At 43.6% G+C, this 18,219-nt stretch overlaps 2 protein-coding genes across 5 annotated transcripts; both read right to left on the reverse strand.

The window, feature by feature from the left end:
• Nucleotides 1-1,451: 1,451 nt before the first annotated feature.
• PNLDC1 (PARN like ribonuclease domain containing exonuclease 1) lies at nucleotides 1,452-14,883 on the reverse strand. Of its 4 annotated transcripts, none has more exons than XM_071740485.1 (19): nucleotides 14,748-14,883; nucleotides 14,179-14,236; nucleotides 13,990-14,063; nucleotides 13,033-13,066; nucleotides 12,778-12,901; nucleotides 10,481-10,569; nucleotides 10,088-10,188; nucleotides 8,751-8,830; nucleotides 7,611-7,748; nucleotides 6,651-6,720; nucleotides 6,311-6,396; nucleotides 6,035-6,090; nucleotides 4,889-4,953; nucleotides 4,027-4,080; nucleotides 3,769-3,811; nucleotides 3,105-3,204; nucleotides 2,447-2,622; nucleotides 2,174-2,272; nucleotides 1,452-1,634 (listed from the first exon to the last, which is right to left on the reverse strand). In XM_071740485.1, the coding sequence occupies exons 1-19, from the start codon at nucleotides 14,821-14,823 to the stop codon at nucleotides 1,574-1,576; spliced, it is 1,584 nt and encodes a 527-aa protein (XP_071596586.1). In that variant the 5' UTR covers nucleotides 14,824-14,883; the 3' UTR covers nucleotides 1,452-1,573. The 4 variants fall into 4 exon arrangements, 3 of the variants coding, with proteins under 3 accessions (XP_071596586.1, XP_071596585.1, XP_071596587.1); XM_071740484.1 differs by having other exon boundaries at nucleotides 4,889-4,956; XM_071740486.1 differs by having other exon boundaries at nucleotides 4,889-4,956; nucleotides 14,500-14,864.
• A 630-nt stretch (nucleotides 14,884-15,513) lies between these two features.
• Nucleotides 15,514-18,049, reverse strand: MRPL18 (mitochondrial ribosomal protein L18). The gene is made up of 4 exons (XM_071740487.1): nucleotides 17,876-18,049; nucleotides 17,003-17,183; nucleotides 15,972-16,206; nucleotides 15,514-15,708 (listed from the first exon to the last, which is right to left on the reverse strand). Exons 1-4 carry the CDS (start codon nucleotides 17,937-17,939, stop codon nucleotides 15,637-15,639), a joined length of 552 nt encoding a protein of 183 aa, XP_071596588.1. The 5' UTR covers nucleotides 17,940-18,049; the 3' UTR covers nucleotides 15,514-15,636.
• Between the last annotated feature and the right edge of the window lie 170 nt (nucleotides 18,050-18,219).

Consider the following 18,219-nt stretch of genomic DNA (forward strand, 5'->3'; position numbering starts at 1 on the left):
TGAATGGGAGAAAGGGTGAAAAATTTAAAGAAAATTTATTCGTTCCTTCACAGTGCATACTCCCTTAAAAAACTGCTGTGCTTCTCAAAGATAACAGTATCTGTATCTTCATGATCCCCACACTGTAAAGATTAGATGCAAGTGAGGCTGCATCTCTCCATGTCTAAGTATCTAGCTGAATCCAGGCCTGGGAGAACAAAAGCATTGGTGTTTCTGAGATCATAAGCCAAGAACTGCTTTTATGGGAAAATACATGCTGCTGCACGTAACACCCAGCAAAAATTTTCCCAAATCCACACAACAAAATTTGTGCTTTCCTTGACACAAGAGGGTGTCTAATGACATGAAAAGACAGAAAACCATGAAAGAATAAGCAGGGAGACAGACTGGTACTTGAAGGAACACTGTAACAGAGAAACCCATTGCTGAAAAGGTTACCAAAAAAAAAATTATGAAAAGGTCATCAAGAAGTCAGTTAACTGCTGCACTAGGAGCTGTCTTATGAAATACAAGCTGTAAACCACAAGCTGCAAAGAACTCAGGAACCACATGTGAAGATATTCTGCCCTTTTCTCCTAACAAGCAACAAAGCAGCAAAAATTTGGCAGCAGACTGCACGTGACCTTCAGGCAAGGCAGAGCACAATACCACACTGCTGCTTTAGGGCCCCTCCAGCAACTCCCTTTGTACATGGAATCTGCCTTTAATCACCTCTATCAGCCGATCACAGGCAGCCATCCAATTAGGTCTGGCTGCTGAAATCCAGGGACCACTGTTTGGAAACCATGGAGCAGCAGGCTGTTTCTAAGAAGAAAAGGAAATGAGTAAGAAAAATTTTGGAATACCAAATCCCTGGCCTGACAAATACTCCATCTATATTGGAGAAACTGATCAACGAAGCTTATCTCATGACATTTTCAGATGAAGGGCTGCTCACATGCTGTGCATGAGAAGCCAAAAGAAACACATGCCAGCTCACCTGATCTGTGTATATTCTACATATTAGATGATAAATTTCATTTATCTGTGTCTCTCCTCAGCCCCACTGTCACTGAAATTACCACTGCATGACACTGACAGCACTGCAAATTATTTACTACACCCCTTTTGATCCCAGAGTGTTTTCTCCATCAGCTTTGCCCATTTTAATTTGGTGAACAGTGACATTTCCCCTGCTTTACAACTGAAGCTAAAAGTAGCCTCTTTTATTTAATAACTTTCCAAACTTCATCAGAAATGTGTTTTATACAGCAGCACAAGCACTGGGAACAAACTGGGACTATGAATAGTTCTGAAGAACCAAAAGAGGATCAAACTAAATTAGCCATTGAAAGAACCATCTCTCCCTCTTCAGGAGGGGACAATTCTTTCAACCAATTACAATACCACAAATTGGAAACAAACACATCCTCTTTAAATACATGTTTTCAAAAAAGCAATTAAAACCACCATTCATAGCCTTTTTATTCTCCTCATAGTTTATTGAATGAAATGAAACAAAATGAAACATACACAAACACAAAAAATAAGTATCTCATGTCTCATCTTGTAAGGCAGTCCTTTAGAATGAACATCAAGGAGCTCTTCCAAGTACAAAGGCCAAAAGAGACCACAGTGCCACAATGCTGGAGACTCTATGGGGCAAGAATAATAAACTGCTGTTACGTGACTTAAATTTAGGGCTTTATTTTGTATTTATTAAGCACCGAGCTTATTTTCTGACCTGTGTCAGGCCAGAAATTTACCCTCTATGAACATCACTATTCCCACCTCAGGAGAGGGGAATCTGGAATTTTCTCCTACTACTGAGCTGTAGAAAAATACACATCCATTCCACACTCGGGAGACACTGCCTCCCTCTCCTCAAACTTGTTAGAGTTAGAACCATAGGTACTCTCTGTTATGGCAGCACTTGTAGGGATTTGTGCTATCTATGTGGTAAACATTCCCTGGTCTATCGGGATCAGGATTAAAGTCCAGTCGTCCAGGGCTGAAAGCTCCCAAGCAGCCAACCAACAGTCAGCAAGGGGAACTGCTTCTATACCCCTTGCTCTCCTGAAGGGCTTGGCAGAAGGGCACTGCCAAAAAGTGTCACTCTGCTGCTGGGACAAGGCCTGGCATCCCCAGAGGAATGCCTTTCCCCCTCCCCATTCCCGTGATGCCCATCACTCACTGCAGCAGGCAGTTCACACTCGGGGAGTGCCTCCAGTGGCGATAGAAGGAAACCCGGAGATGAGGGTGCTGCTTGTAATCCCGCAGGACAAGCCTGACGCTGTAATGAAAGCAGATGTCATGAGCCAGGCTTTGCAGGCTGCTTACAGCACCCCACAGCTCAGGACAGGAATCTCTTTATCTAAGAGATAAAGCACAGCAGAAGAAGGATGGGCTGACGGCCTGGATCAAACAAGATCAGGAGACAGATATTAAAGACTTTCTGGTCACTTACTGCTTGAATTTATTGGAGAGAAGAATGAACTGGTTCTTTGAAAGCTGCCTGACATCAAAGCGACAAAGAGCTTTAAACTCTTGGTAAATCTGCCTTTCATTCAGCCCTGGCCAGCCTCGGACATGGACAACCAAGGCAGGGGGATGTTGGCAGGGAGCATCTTCCCCAGAAAAATTCTGGAAAATGTACAATAATGAAACATAATCTGAATCAGAAATACTATAGATGCACCGGTAATATAATCAGAAAATACGCAAAATGTGACTTATAAATAAGAGGTTGCATAACACAGCTGTTGTTTTAATTTTTTTTTCTTTTGTCCCATGGTTCTTCTATACATGAGTCATAAAAGCAAACTGTCACATTGCCACGGAGAAACCACCAGAGAAACAGCAAGCTCTCTTACAGAGCAAAGAGAATTAGGACAACATAAACTGACTAATGCCATCTCACGGGAAACAGTATCAACACATTTCACAAAGCAGAAATTCAACTCATTTGCCATTTTGAAAGGTCAGTCGTGTCATTTGTGTGACAACAACTTCTGCCAAGGTGGGCGCAAGGCACCGGTGGACTTTCCTCCTCTCCTGAAGCCATCAACGAGGCTACTGAGCTACGCACCCCGCAAGCCGGTCACAGACCTGCAATTCATACGCACAATGCTTGAAACACCACCTCGGATGAAATTCACTTTGTTCAGGTACTCAGCTAACACGGAGAGATATTGAGAGAAAGAAGGATCAGCCTTCACTCCATCACTGCATCAGAAAACAAAATGGAACAGTTTTGTCTCTCCAGCACTGCACTGCTGCACAGTCTCTGGAGCACAGAGCTCCTGAAGAGGCTCTTCAATTAGTGACATAATAAGTATTTCAGATCTTGGTATCTTCTACAGAAGTCAAAAAGCTGCAAGCAAGGGAAGGAATTTGAGCAGCTGCCTCTTAGGAACTTAACTGAAAGCACTGAATCACACAGATTTCAAAAATGGAAACAATGGAAAATTATTTGACCCTTACCCAAGTGAACTGAACTTGGGAGAGCGTTCAAGGATAAAGGAGTCACAACGCCATTTCCCAACCTCTGAGCCTTGTATGGCCCCTGACTTAACTTTTAAAATGTCAGCTTTGACATAAAGCTACTACTTTCGGATTTATAAAATAAAAATCTAATTAGAACAGTGACATTTCCAGTAACACTTCCTCTTATCCAAAAGGAAGGTCAGCCTTCAATACAAAAAAATCAGCCGGAGCAAAATGATGACTGCTTTCCATAGGACCCATTCACACAATGCCATTTTCAGTAAACATTTAAACAACACTCACTCTGTGGATCTGCACAGTAGCAAATGAGCTGACTTCAGAAGAACTAGAATGAGGAATAATGAGGTGACATTAGAACCAAGTTAAAGAAAAGTAACTGAACAAATGTAAAGCAAAAACTCACTAAAGTGCAGCTAAGTTACCAAGAGAAACGCACTACATACAAACAAGTATTTCTTAGTATCAAATAGAGCCACAGATCAGGAAAGGAACCACCAAGACCCAATAGAAACTCTTCTTCAGAGTTAAGAAGCACTTTACCTGAACCACAGAGAAATGCATCATAGCCTGCCTCATGAGGAGATTTCTTCTCAGCTGTAAGTGCCCAACAAAATCCTTTAGCATGCTATGGAAACTGCTCCACTGCAGTACCCTAAAATTCTTAAGATCACTGTTCTTTTTTGGGGTTTTCCCCACACCCCCTCTCAGCTCTGTTTCCTTCCTCACCCTGAAACTTTTACACCTCACAGAAAGTCTATGCTTCCACCAAGCACAAACAATACCAACAAAAAAGCAGCAGCTACATGAATGGCTGAAAAGCTTAGCAAGACGGACATGAAAAATTTTAACTTTTACGAAGTTCTGAACCTAACTGTGTTGTATACATTACTGATGGTATAGGAACCATTACAGAAGAGGAGGCCCTGTGCTGCAGGACACCCTGCTGCCAGGAGAAGACGGGAAATGTCTACCTTGCAGCAGGTATCACAACACGTACTGAACACAACCTCCTGCACACGCAGCACCACTGACCCTGCACAAGCCAATGAGCTCCTGCTGTTTTCTGGGACCTCTCTGCCATTAGTTCTCACTGTTTCCCACCTCCCCTCACCCTTTCCAAGGGCTACCAACTCTATGCAGCACGAAGGTGAGCTCAGTTTAGCCCAGCTTAGCAGCACAGTACAAACCTGCCCTGCATTACCCTTGGCAGGTACCAGGGACATGCAGAACACAACATTTTGGGAGCCCAGGTTTTGGGTCTGGACAAAAAATGTGTGTTGGCAACTCTATGCAAATTCAGCAGAACCACTGGCATTCACTCATACTGTGCATGAGGATATCCACAGAGCAAAAAAAAAACCCTTTTAGCTACCTGACTTTGCAGATTTGCTTAAGAACTTACCGTATCTTGAGCAGTCACTTGCAAAAGCGATCACTGGGCACATTGGATCTTCAGGATTTAGGCTGCTGCTGAAGACAAGTGGATGTGTAAGATTTTTGTCTTTTCCTCATTACATTAGAGACAAGTTACTGTTCTCTAGTGACCTGTGGCTTTATCTCAGAAAAAGATACTGGAGACTTTAGAAGGAACTTTGGTAGTATTCAAGGAAAAGGCTAAGATGCTTAGTTCGGTATCTATCAGGTTTTTTCCTGAAAACTAACCCCTAAATTCTTCCTCAGTCTCTTCACCAAATAAAACCTCCTAAGCTGCAAGTCTGCTCTAATTGCATACAAAAAATGTGAACAGAACCAAAAATCAATTTAAAACTCCAAAGAAATGGTTGACTAGAGGGTTCTATTTGAATGTGGAACTCTGGAGGACAAATTAACAAACAGATCCCCATGGAAAGACTGAAATAAAAGAAAGAACAAACACACATAAAACTCATGAGAATTTGCAGTCTGAAATTGCTAATCAAAGAAAAGAAAAACCAAACCGGAACCCCAGTACTGTTTTTATAAGCACTGACTTTGCATCTCCTTCTTGGGAGTAGGGGGTGAGAAGAAAGAGGCAAACTTTTCGGGTTTTTAGCAAAACTGACATGAAAACAATTTAATCACAAAAGAAGTGTAAAAAAGAGGACTCTTCTACCACATCATAACTAAGCTCATGAGATATGACACCTACTTAATGTGCTCCATCTGAACATTGTATTTAGCTACTGCTTTGGGCTCAGTGTAACTCTTTCTTGGGAGCTGGCATTTCAAATTAGGGTGCATTTTCACAGAAGATTGAAATTCATTTCACAACATGACATAAACAACATACAACTCTAAGACTGCATGGAAATCTATCTGCAAGACAAACTTATGAGCAATGAAGTAATGGTGGTAGAATACAGGAAGTGACTTAGAACTAATAATGTACTCCACAATTCCTTTATGAGAAAGATGAACAAATAATTTGCTCCTAAATCCAGAAAGACAAGAATGCAACTGAAAAGCATGTGGGAGGAGGGAAAGTATCAATGGATGACATGACTGACTTTGAAATACCTTTCACAGGAATACAAAGATATTGCTGAAGGCTTTATAGCCAACTACTTACCTGCACAAAACCGTATAAACCTCCAAAAGATTAGATGCTCGAGGAAACAGACATTGCTAAAAAAGAAGAATGCTTTAGAAAACCAACCAAGACAGATAATCATGGTTAGACAACTCATTTACTGGTACTGCTGATTCATTAAGATCTAAAAATCAGCTGTCTCAGGGAAATACTGAGTACTGGTCCCAGTTCTGCAAACATTGAGCGCTGAGGAAAGATATCCTCTCTTTTGGGTGAAAGATAAACTTAATTTCCAAAAAGACCTTTGCATCTCACCTTCCAGATGGATTTTGTTACAGTCTTGGTGTCTATGAGGACAGGAAACAGGTTATGAATGTTTCTTTTAAACTCCTCATAGCTTTCTGAAAGCAAGACACACGTGGAAAAAGATATTGTATTGCTGAGGAAGCACTCAGTGTTATTTCAAAGGAATACAAAACTGAAGAGAAGCCACAAGATGTATGCACCACTCCAGCAGTAAAGCTCAGATGAGGCACCTAGCACTGCTGCTTGCTAAGCACTGGGTGTGGCTGGGTGGCAAATGACCACTGTGCTTACTGTCCCATCCTCAGTGCAAAGGCAGCAGCCTGGGGACATCAGCTTTGTACAGAATTACCTGGAAGGGGCTTGTAGAACTTGTCATGAAGATGCATGAGGTCCATAAGCATGTTGTGTCCCACCAGGGGCTACAGGAAGAATATAAATATAACAGTTCATTGCTGCACACGTTGAACAGTGGACAGAGATAACCAACTTTAGGAATGTTCAACAGCTGCATCTGCACAACCACACTTAAAAATTCATTCAAGCTGTAAGGTTCAAAGGGACACTGCTTTCAGAAGTCAGACCTGTGGGCTCGCTGAGGAGAGTATTTTCTCAGCATTATTCTATTTCCAGTGGACCTAACGAGCTAGGTGGATTCTCAGTTGAGCTGAACACTGGCAAATCTTAACAGTGATCAGATTCACAAGGGGAGGGACAGTCTTTGCCTGCACATCGCCCATAGTCTTCTGAAGCTGAAATTAATTCAATGATTTGCATAAAGATAATACGAATTTGCACACATAATTATGCCAATGGTCCACATGGCCCAATAAACTGGTCTGTCACATGTTAAAAAGCATAACTTGCCCAAAAGGCAAGCATCTGCTTTCTTTGATGGTGACTCATGCTGTACAACACAAGGATTTTCAACATTGTGGACTCCTGCGTTTTCCCAAGTGACAGAAGAAACACACTGCAGAATGGGTTCTGGCTTCTTCCCTGACTACACTTGGTTTGCAGGAGTAGCAGAAAAGTAACATGGGGAAATCTAGTATTTGGACCCACAATTCTGAGCATGCTTTGGAAGCAGAGCCTGATCAGTATGAAGATGTAAGGTTTAATACAATTTTTTTTTCTAACCCTGACTGCAGTCTAACAATTCATCTCTGTTTTACTGACAACTAAACAAGATGATCACACTGAATCATTGTGTCATTTAATACAAATTACTACTTTACCTTTTATCATCCTTCTACATAGAGCACAGCAAGTCAAAGAGATTAAAAATTAGAGAAGGGATGCAACATTTTACCTTCTTGGCTTTAACAAGTGTCCGGAAGAGGTTGGTGAAGCCCCGAGCAGACATGAGAATGAGATCCTTCTGGCAGAAGTCATAAGAAGAGTTCTCCAGAAGCCGACGATGCTGTGGACTCACTTTTTTCACCATTACCTGAAAACAACAGCCTTTGGGTATTTCAGCCTCCCATGCTAGTTTTATGTACGTTGCTTCCTGGGGTTCAGCAATGCTGAGGAGAAGTTCAGCTCCCAGGATAGGCAGGAAGAACTAGTGCCCTCCCTGGGGCCTTCGGACTGTCTCATTTCTCTTCTGTATGGAGAAGAGTAATCCAGATCCAAAAGAGACCTGCTCTAGAGGTGCTGCATTAATGCTTCTCCTGTTAAGAAGATGCTTCCTGCCATATGGGGGATTTTGAGCACAGAGCAACATAATTCAGTTTAACTTGACACCAATATGGTAAATTTGTGGCACCAAACCCAAACAGCAGTCAAACAAACCAATTCCCCAAAGGCTATGCTTCAGGAGAGAAGGCTGGATAAATCTGTCACTCTGTTGACACTGATTATCAGATCAAAATAGTACAAATGCAAAAAAAAAAAAAAAAAAAAAAAAAAAAAAAAAAAAAAAAAAAAAGACTTCTGTAATCTATTTCTAAGCAATTTACTCATAGCATGTTTTGGGAAGTCAGCATTAGGTTTAATTCAGAAAACACCAGATCTAAAGAGCAATAGCAAAACAGCAAGCCATGTAACAGACAAGAGTAAAAGTCTTCAAAGCAACTACATGGCAAAAGTCAGCAAAGGAATACCACACCAAAAAATGCTAAAAACTGTACATTCTTGTGGAGGTGCTGCAGGAGAGATCTAACAAAGTCTGGAAACATAGAGAGGGTCCCTCCAGAAGTGCATAAAGAATACGTACTGCCAGCTCAAGGTATTTTGTAGCTAGAGGACAAACAGAAATCAGTTATTCAGTTTTCTGGATCCCTTTTCTTGGGATCCCACAATCAACAAAGCTGTTCCTTTGTCATTGTCTTCTCCTCCTCCTCCTGGATCCCATCATTAAAAGTGCAACATTTCAGAGCCCCTGCAATAATGACAGTCCTGTCTGTCTTGATAGGAACCTTTTTTCAAATGGTCCACATTTCCATCTCACCTTCCTGTCTCCAAGAGGCTGTGTCCATATATTTTGGAGAGCATGTCTCAGAACCAGCTGAACTTCAATCATCTGATATCCTGAGACCAAAACCAAAACCACAGAGTAAAAATTTCAGAAGTGCATAAAACCCTGTTTAGAAAATAATATTTTTCTAGACAGAAGCACTGACCTGATGTTCTCCCTCAGCATACAGAAAATACTCCTGAATGCAGGATCTTTCTACACTACCATACATGATGACAGCAAAAAACAAACAAGACCAAACAAAACCAACAACAATCCAAAGAAAACTAAACAAACAAAGAAAGTCAAAGTGAGCATTTTGGGCAAATAAGCTTTTGTGACACAGGAGGAAATAAAATACTAACTGAGAAGAAGAAGGAGTAAGGCTAATACTCTGAAAAAGACTTTCTGGGGTTTTGAAAGGCTTCAGAGCAATACACACAAAAGCCAAGCACAGATAAGAGGTATCAATGCATTTTTCCCCACTGCTGAGAAGGAACTAACACAGTCCTCTTCCAAACAGCATGCAAAAAGACACACTGATCTGTCTTACTGCCTACTTAAATAAATGTCTTTCTTGTCACTGGTGCTCACCATTGCCAGACCCTATTAAAATATCAGTACACAAATGCAGAAAAGGTTATGAAGGACAGAAAATATTATTCCCTGACCTAGTGGATTAAGATCTGTTTTTTGTAAGCAAACCTACAAACTACTCTCTGCTACCATCCCCCCTCCCTTAACTCATCCAAACCAGCACAGATGTTCCTCAACTCTGCTATAGTGCTTCAAAAAGCTAACACAGGTGGTAAGCACCCTGTTTATCTCTACTGGCACATATATGTCTCCACTGGTCTCCTTGTTGCTCCACATGAGAAGCAGCAAACTCTGAAAGGAGACCTGCCTTTCCCTTCTTCAAGGGGAAAAAAAAAAGAAAAAACAAAATCCAAGAAACCAAACAAACAACTTCCCCCAAACAAACAAAAAACAAACGAAAAAGAGATCACCCAGGACTTAAAACAAGCAACTGCAAATTCTCCAGTTGCTGCTCTGAAGAAGGACCAAATGGAAGACAGCTACTATCAAGCATGCTCCAAGCACCTAGACATCCACTTCCATTACAGAAAGACTGACCACCCCAATGGAGCAGAAATAGAGAGTCAAGGGATGAATGCCTGACAAGAACTGAAGCACAGAGAGGGGCAAATCCTTGTAAAGGCCAGATGGGCACAAATTATTTTACTCTTAACAGAGCAGAACAGGCAGTAAAGGACAATGACAACCTCAGAGATTCAGAAGTATAGTACCTAAGAGGACACCCTGTTTCATACCACTCAGATCCTGCAAAGTCATAGTCTCCTCTTCCTTTGCTGTAGCTATCCAACAGGTCACTTCATCAATTGCCTTCTTCAATGCATCTCTGTCCAGACCACTAAAGCAGGATCAAAAGGAAAAAGGCAGAGTGTGAGAAGAGACTCTTTATAGATGGAGCCTTGTGCCTTGCTGTGGGAACACAGAAACATCACTTCCCAACATTCACCCAACTTTCCAGACTGTATTCTGTGGTCTTGGCCTCCCTTCAGACAGACCACAGCATACTGGAACAGCTGGTGTCAAGGCATTCAGACCAATATGCTTTGGTATTTCTGCAAAAAGTAATCTGAGTGAAGGTGAGCTGTTAATACACTCAGTAATGAGGAGCCACCTCTCTGAATAGACCTCACCTGCTGACTTTCCAGCTACCCTCTAAGAGATGCTGGCTGAGCATCTTCTCTTGTACCTCATTCATGTATGGAATTCCATCTTTGAGAAACTGCAAGGGAAAAAAACCCAAAACAACAAAAACCCAGATTGGTTACTCTTCCCTGGACTTTTTTTGCAGCAAATTAGAGGACAGCAGGTTAGCCAGATCCAAAACTGGCATATACTTGGAAGACGCTGTTCCTCCTCAGTCTCAGAATATCCTCTTCAAAAATATTAATGGCAGGTAATCCAAGATGCATTCTAACATAAAAGAAAATTATGTATGGGGGAAAGAAAAGGATTTTTGTCTACTGCAATAATTTTTTTTCTCTACTTTTACCTTTTCTTTAATGAGATCATAAAATCATAGGTTGGAAGGGACCAAGACCATCCAGTTCCAAACCCTCTGCCATGGGCAGGGACACCTCACACTAGACCAGGTTACTCAAAACCCCATGCAACCTGGCCTTGAATACCTCCAGGGTTGGAACATTCAGAACTCCTCTGGACAGCCTTTTCCAGTGTCTTAACACACCCAACAGTGAAGAATTTCTTTCCAGTATCTAATCTTATCTACCCTCTATTAGTTTACAGAACCAAAGAATTGTCACAGTTGGAAAAGACCTTGAAGATCACTGAGTCCAAGCATCAACCCAGAAAAAATCACCATGCCCACTGCAGCGTGCAGTGACACGTCTACAGATTACATCTCACCAGAGATGGTGACTCCACCACCACCCTGAACAGCCTGTTACAGTGCCTGACTACTGTTTCAGTAAAGAAATTCTTCCCAGTATCTAGTCTAATCCTCCCCTGGTGCAACTTCAGGCCATTTCCTCTTGTCCTGTCTTACTTGGAAGAAGAGACCAACACCCACCTTACTAGAGCCTCCTTTCAGGTAGTTCTAGAGAATAAGGTGTCCCCTAAGCCTCCTCTTCTTGACACTAAACAGCTCCAGTTCCCTCAACTGCTCCTCATAAGACTTGTGCTCTAGACCCTTCACCAGCTTCACTGCCCTTCTCCGAACTCACTCTAGCACCCTGATGTCCTTCTTGTAGTGAGGGTCCTGAACTGAATACAGTGCTCGAGGTGCAGCCTCCCCAGTGCTGAGTACAGGCCAACAATCACTTTCCTAGTCCTGCTGGCCACACTATTTCTGATACAAGCCAGAATGCTCTTGACCTTGGCCACCTAGCTAGGCACACTGCTGGCTCATAATCAGTTGGCTGTCAAACAACACACCCAGGTTGTTTTTCCTCTGGGCAGCTTTCCATTCACTCTTTCCCCAAGCCTGTAGCACTGCATGGGGTTGTTGTGACCTAGGTATGGGAGCTGGCACTTGGCCTTGTTGAACTCATAAATTGGCCTTGGCCCATCAAAAAAACTGTTCCACCTCATCCTATCACTTCACCCCCCTGTAAAAGGACCCTCTCCAGCTTCCCTGTAGGCACCCAGGTACTGGAAGGTCTCCCTGGAGGCTTCTCCAGGCTAAACAACCCCAACTCTCTCAACCTGTCTTCACAGAAGAGATGGGCCAACCCTCTGACCATCTTCATGGCTCTCCTCTTGACTTGCTCCAAGAGTTCCATGTCCTTCTTATGTTGGGGGTCCCAGAACTGGACACAGTACTCCAGGTGGGATCTCACCAGAGCAGAGGGGAAGAGTCAGCTCCCTCAGCTGGCTGCACTTCTTTTGATGCGGCCCAGGATATGGCTGCCTTTCTGAGCTGCAAGGGCACAGTGATGGCTCATGTTGAGCTTCTCATCAACCAGCAGATCCAACTCATTCTCCTCAGGGCTCTCTCAAACCATTCTCCACCCAGCCTGTACTTCAAGTATCAAGATATTATGGTGCTTCCTACTCAAAATTGCTGAACAATGATCATTTTATGCGATGACATAATCTCAATTTTAGGGGAAATGTGGCAATCTGTAAGATGCAGGTAAACTGAGAGTTCCACACCTTGATGGCTTGTGAAGATTCCCACTGGAGTCTGTCTAGTAACTCTTCAGCTCACCAGACATAGGTTTTCTTTCTCTGAGGTCAGGAAATCTGTCTTAGGCTGACAAAGATGTGGTTATTGCCTCTATGACAGCTGAGAAAGATCAGCACTCACTCTCCCTATTGATAATGAACCACATGATACATTCATACTTCAGCAAGATGCTATCTACCCTAGAAACACTGAGCATATTAACTCAGGAATATTAATTCCACATTTCTCCTGTAATTGCTCAGGCTTCCTCTGTTCTAGCTTTCTGGCACAGACATGACATACCTTATTATAGTCAAAGCCATAATGAGACAGGAACTGAATGCTAGAGGCAGAGAGGGTGAATTCAACATCCGTAACTCCCAGTGTTGAGGGAAAGAGAAAAAAGTTGTATGAATGTACCACATACCTACAATGAAACAAAAAAAAAAAATCTCTATAGAAGATAATCACAAGAAATAAACTCCTCCCAAGAGAATTCTGCATCAAATCTCAACTGCGCTCTCTTCATTGTAACAGAAAACTGCTTTTTTTACTTACTTGTTTGCATTTTCATTTGAGAATATTGCCAGCCCTGCAAACGAGAAACCTCTGTTGAAATGGTAACGTTTAGCTGGATGCCTACAGATGTTGTGAAAATGAGTTAAGGCATGTGGGAATCCCCTGATGGAGTGCCAAGTTTTCTATTCAAAAATGCCACAGGGCAAATCTTAAGAGCAAATGCTGGGCCACTCTCCAGCTCCCTGAAGGCTGAACAGGGACAGGCTTTTAGTCCTAAGTGGGGAAAGGAGTCAAATCTGATTAAACAGCAATCAGACTGAGCATTGGGTGAAAAGAGGTGGGTTGTTGACCAAAATCTCCAAGTCTGTCAGTCCACCTACACTACAACAGCTGCATTCCGAAGAAGAGGACTGAAACATGTTTTTTTACTACTTAGGTTCTTTTTTCTATTAATCTCTGAAAAGCACATTAAGATCTTAAATAGCCTAAGGCTTTGAACAGTATTTTAAATGGTTTTGGTGCCGGTTTCTTGGCCTCTCACTGGCTCTTATCGGTCTGTAACCTTCCACAACCATAGGCTCTTTCTTGTGTAGATTTTTTGATTATTGGAGAAACATCAGAAATACTGGCCTTCATTTTCCTCTGATAGTCTGCTTACTCATACACTGTATCAAATGACACAGCCCTGAGTATGGTTGCTGTCACCTACCTCTTGCTTGCATCCTCTGCCTTACAAGTCCTGTACCCTACCTACATGCAGCCTTTCAGCATGAAAAAAAATTAGACCAGTAAGAATACAGCCCACCTGACTTTATGTTATTTAAAATATTAAAAAGTGGACAGCAATCAGAGGGGAAAAAGAAAACCCTAGCCAGACACATGTCTCTGTAACAAGTGAATTAAGACTTGAGCTACCTTCAGAGCGTGCCAGCTGGCAAAAGTACCCTTTTGACTGGGGACTTGGGAGGTTATTTTCTGTGTCAGAACAGGACTTACCAAACTGAGTAACAGTGAAGCGCTGCACACTCTGCCTGGCCTTCAGGTACCGCTCTGCAGGGGAGTCAAACAGACTATAACAAAACCAGAATTGGGGGAAGGGGGAAACAGTTTTTTGCAATGCACAGTTTTTTCTCACAAAGCCCAGAGCAGCAGGTCTCCCTCACATTTCAAGTCCAACAGCTTTACCTGGGCTTGTTATTTTGTGAAAAGGTTGAATGTAAGCCAGTGAACTCCATATCAAGGGCTGTCGAGGTGGAATTAAAAAAAAAAAAAAAAAAAAAAAAAAAAGACTAAAATTGAACATGAAAGTTGCATTTCACCAGCATCAGGACAAGGATCTCTGAACACTTCACTGAAACCTCCGTGTCAAACCCACCGGCAGGAAGCTCAAGGAAAGGCAAATGAATGCTCCCACTCCCTCATCCCTGTGACAGGGTGAGGCACGGACCCACACACCCCACCGCACTCCCCAGAGGGGGCTTACCCCACCCCTTGGAGCCTGCCCACCTGTAACTAACACCCTGAGCCCCGGGCACACACAGCCGAAACCAGCACCGCAGGGCGGGCTCGCTTTCCAGCCTCTGCTGCCTGTTATAAGACCCAGCTTCTCGCTCGGGCACCGCCATTATCTGCTTAAATAACACCTTAGCGCCGCACCCTCGCCCCTGGCCTGGCAGGGCCCGCCGCCCCCTCCCTAGGGCGGGAGCCGAGCTTATCCGGCTGCTCAGGGTGCACAGACCGCTCCCCGGGCTCACCCAGGAAGGCGGCGCGGTGGATGCGGCCCTGCATCAGGGGCAAACTACGCTCGAAACCCGCCGCACCCACATCCATGGCGGGATCCCGACGCGCTGCCCCGGCGCGACGCGCCTGCGTGTCCGGCCCGGCACCCCCGCCACCTATCCCCCTCCGGCGGGAGCACCTCTGGAAAAAAGAAGGCGGAACCCTTCGGGACCCGAGCACGGCGGTAAGGGGGGAAAAGGCAGCAAACGGCGAGGTTGGCTCGAAACTTGAAAGACTGAGACGTGTCCGACAGTGCACAGGGCCGCCGAGCTCTGCCCATCCATCGGCCAGCAGGCAGGCAGCGGGAAGGCACAGGAAGAGGGACGGGGGCTTCTTACCCCCCAGCGCTGCCATGCTTCCCTCCGAGACCTGGGTGGCTTAAGTTACTAGAATCTAAGGGTTGCAAAAAAATTGCCGAGATGAGTTAGGGGAGCCGAATCTTTTCACCAAGTTTTCGCATGTAACTTTATTACAGTTGCGAACGTTCATATAAATTACTGCATTTTGCAAAATTAGACTGGCCATATACATGGATCAAACATTTCAAGGAGTTCAGACTCGAAAAAAACAATAAATAAATAAATTTTAAAAACAAGAAAATATACTTGAAACTTACTGAATTCTGAAGTGAATTCTCAAGTAAATTCTGTTAAGCCTGCTAGGTTGAACTACAACATTATATACACTAGCCTTAAAAGAAAGATGTTGGAGGCTTAGAATCAAGAATGTGACACACTTCAATGCATGTAGAAACATTTTATTGTAAGTTCCAACTTTCTCCAGTGCTTGACCTTCACTGTGCTTCTATACGCACCTAAAGCAGTGATCACTGTTCCTCTGAACGTTTCCCTCAGGGTCTCCAATTTACTGATAAATTCTTCGGGGTTCACGCAGAACGACACCACCCTCCTCCATAGCTTTTTCAAACTCCTTAATCTTGTTGAAAAGACAGACAGACAGCAGTAAGTACAACGAAAAGTCATCAGCACAGACATATCAGTGGGGATGTGTTACTGAAGGGACAGAGATTAGCAGCCTCACTGAAGCATAATGCCAGGAACTGCAGCCCGTCAAAGTTACTCCTTTGAGAATTGCAAGAAGGGATTGTCTATCCATGTAAAAAAATAATTGTGAGAACTAAAATTAATGCTTAAAAAGACAAAAGAAGGCCAAATAAATTTCAGGAAATGGATACTTGCCGAATCACAATGATGTTCCCAGGGGATAACAGCTTTAAAGTTCACAAAGTTGATTCCTGCTTCTAAACAGCGCTGCGCCATCACACGACCAAGGTTTTTGCATGCTGTTACTCCCTTGGGACTGTACAGGTATTTCTTTATGGCCCACTCTCGGGTAGAGGCAGATACCACAACATCCCCATTACAGCGCTCAACGAAGGCTTCTACATAATGCTGGGTCCGCTCAAGACGTAACCTGAGAGAAGGCAATGGAAACATGGGATTATGATGTCTTTTCCAGATGTAAAGAGAGAACACATCCCAATGCTTAACTGTGTGACTCACTTAAAGTAAAACTGAATGAACTGAAACTATCACTACAATGATTCCTTAATATTGCTTCTATTTTGTTATCTAGGTTTTTACTTTCTTTATTAGAACACAAAATAGGGCTAATTCTACCAGTTCTACAGAGTGAAATTCCAAAAGCAGATTTTCACCAGCCATGCAGGTGACAGTCCTATGCATTCCTCACACCAGCATTCACTCTGAACCAAGCACTTGTCAGGCAGCTCTCCATAAGCCATAACATACAACCACACAGTAATAGGAGCAAATATTTGTTATTACTCTGAGACAATACCACATTTCCAAGTATGACCAAACTGGGTGTGGTTCTTCCCTCACAAACAAAATAATCATTTTGAATCCCCATCTTAAAATTATTTTCCAGAGAACAAGCAATCGGCATTTTCTAAAATCAGTCGATCAAACAAACAAAACCCCAGCCCAGACTCAAGTGCACAGGACTACTAAAATCCTAACATCATTTACTTAAGCAATATTACTGCTACTGAGCAAGAAATGGAAAGATCTTAAATACATATGCTTTCACATGGTGCTGGCTCACTGTTCTCTGACTGCAGAAGATACCCTTTTAATTAAGAACAACTAAGGGGGCTACTGATTCAACAGCCCCAAATACTCATTTTGTAGGAACTAAACCTGTTGAGATTTTTTTAGCTGTTTCTGCTGGCAACTTTCTGACCCACCTATGCCAGAATTCACGCTTTGGCCATGTTGTCTTCCAGCCACGCTCCTTCCTAGCAAGGGCCAACTGCTCCAAGTTCCGAGGATTCCTGTTTGTAAAGTCTGGGGCAACAATCTCATTTTCGCTTGTGTCTACTTCAGTCTCAGTTTTGGGACTGCTTGTAGTTGATGCAAAAGAAGGACCTTGAGGGAAAGCAGGAAATAAAACCCCAGAGTCTTAAAAAAAAATTAGTGCAGACAACAGAATAAATACAATGCAAAAAGATGCACCTTGTAGAAGTCAGTAGGGCAATATATATATATATTATATAAATATATATATATATATAAAAACACCAAATAGATGGTTTACCAGAACTCAGTCTGTTTCTCCAGTTTATGAGATAGGCCATAAGCTAAAAATGCAAAGTTTAAGGGCTAACTGTGGTTAAAGAACCATGCATGAAAAACACGTTTAGGCATGATTAGAAGATCCTTGGGATAAAGGCTTCATGGAATAGTGAACTACACACGGATCCCATGAGCGTATCAATTAAGTTAAAAATCCCCGATCCTGTCATACTAATCGTCAACAATTAATTCTAGCAAAGACGAAAATGGAATTAGGCTTTCAAACTCACTCTGCTACTCAACTTTTCGGTCCAGAGAGGCAGCGACAACCCCCCACTAGGGTGAAAGTCAGGGCCTCTCCTCGTGGGACGCTCGCACCGCCAGACGCACCAGCAGCGCCCTCACCCCGCAGCAGCCGGAGCGGCTGCCGCAAGCGGCAGCTCGGGCCGGGGCCTGTGCACGGAGGAGCAGCCCCGCTAAGACACCCAGCTGCCGGATCACCCAGGAAAAGCCGGCACGGCGAGCCGCGCAGAGGCTAAGCTTACCCGCTCCACCTGCCTGGAACCTGCCGGCCGCCAGCAGCAGGCAGCGGCGGCTGTTCAGCGCCATGGGGAGCCAGTGCCTGACACAGACTCGGGCAGCAGTCACCTACTCCCAGCTCAGGGGCACCTGGGCGCCGCCATCTTAGGGAAGCCGGCACTGCCCCCGGAAGCCAATCTGAGAGGACTGCCCAGTGTCACACGGAAGCACTGAGTGCCTTTCCGCCTTTCCTTCTTTTCTCCTTTTCTCCTTTTCTCCTTTTCTCCTTTTCTCCTTTTCTCCTTTTCTCCTCTCCTCCTTTCCTCCTTCCCTCCCTCCCCCCGCTCCCTATATCGCCTCCCGTTCCGCT

The sequence above is a fragment of the Heliangelus exortis genome, chromosome 3 (assembly GCF_036169615.1).
Source record: "Heliangelus exortis chromosome 3, bHelExo1.hap1, whole genome shotgun sequence".
NCBI lineage: Eukaryota > Metazoa > Chordata > Aves > Apodiformes > Trochilidae > Heliangelus > Heliangelus exortis.

What these genes read in the sequence shown, in the direction of transcription:
- PNLDC1 (XM_071740484.1), bottom strand. Translation starts at nt 14,823, where the DNA reads ATGGATGTGGGTGCGGCGGGTTTCGAGCGTAGTTTGCCCCTGATGCAG. An exon ending in CCACCGCGCCGCCTTCCTGG is followed by an intron (nt 14,237 to 14,747) that starts GTGAGCCCGGGG and finishes CCACCTCGACAG; the next exon opens with CCCTTGATATGGAGTTCACT. An exon ending in AAGTGACTGCTCAAGATACG is followed by an intron (nt 4,081 to 4,888) that starts GTAAGTTCTTAA and finishes GGGCACTTACAG; the next exon opens with CTGAGAAGAAATCTCCTCAT.
- MRPL18 (XM_071740487.1), bottom strand. Translation starts at nt 17,939, where the DNA reads ATGGCGCTGAACAGCCGCCGCTGCCTGCTGCTGGCGGCCGGCAGGTTC. An exon ending in AAGCGTGAATTCTGGCATAG is followed by an intron (nt 16,207 to 17,002) that starts GTGGGTCAGAAA and finishes GCCTTCTCTCAG; the next exon opens with GTTACGTCTTGAGCGGACCC. An exon ending in GGGAACATCATTGTGATTCG is followed by an intron (nt 15,709 to 15,971) that starts GCAAGTATCCAT and finishes CTTTTCAACAAG; the next exon opens with ATTAAGGAGTTTGAAAAAGC.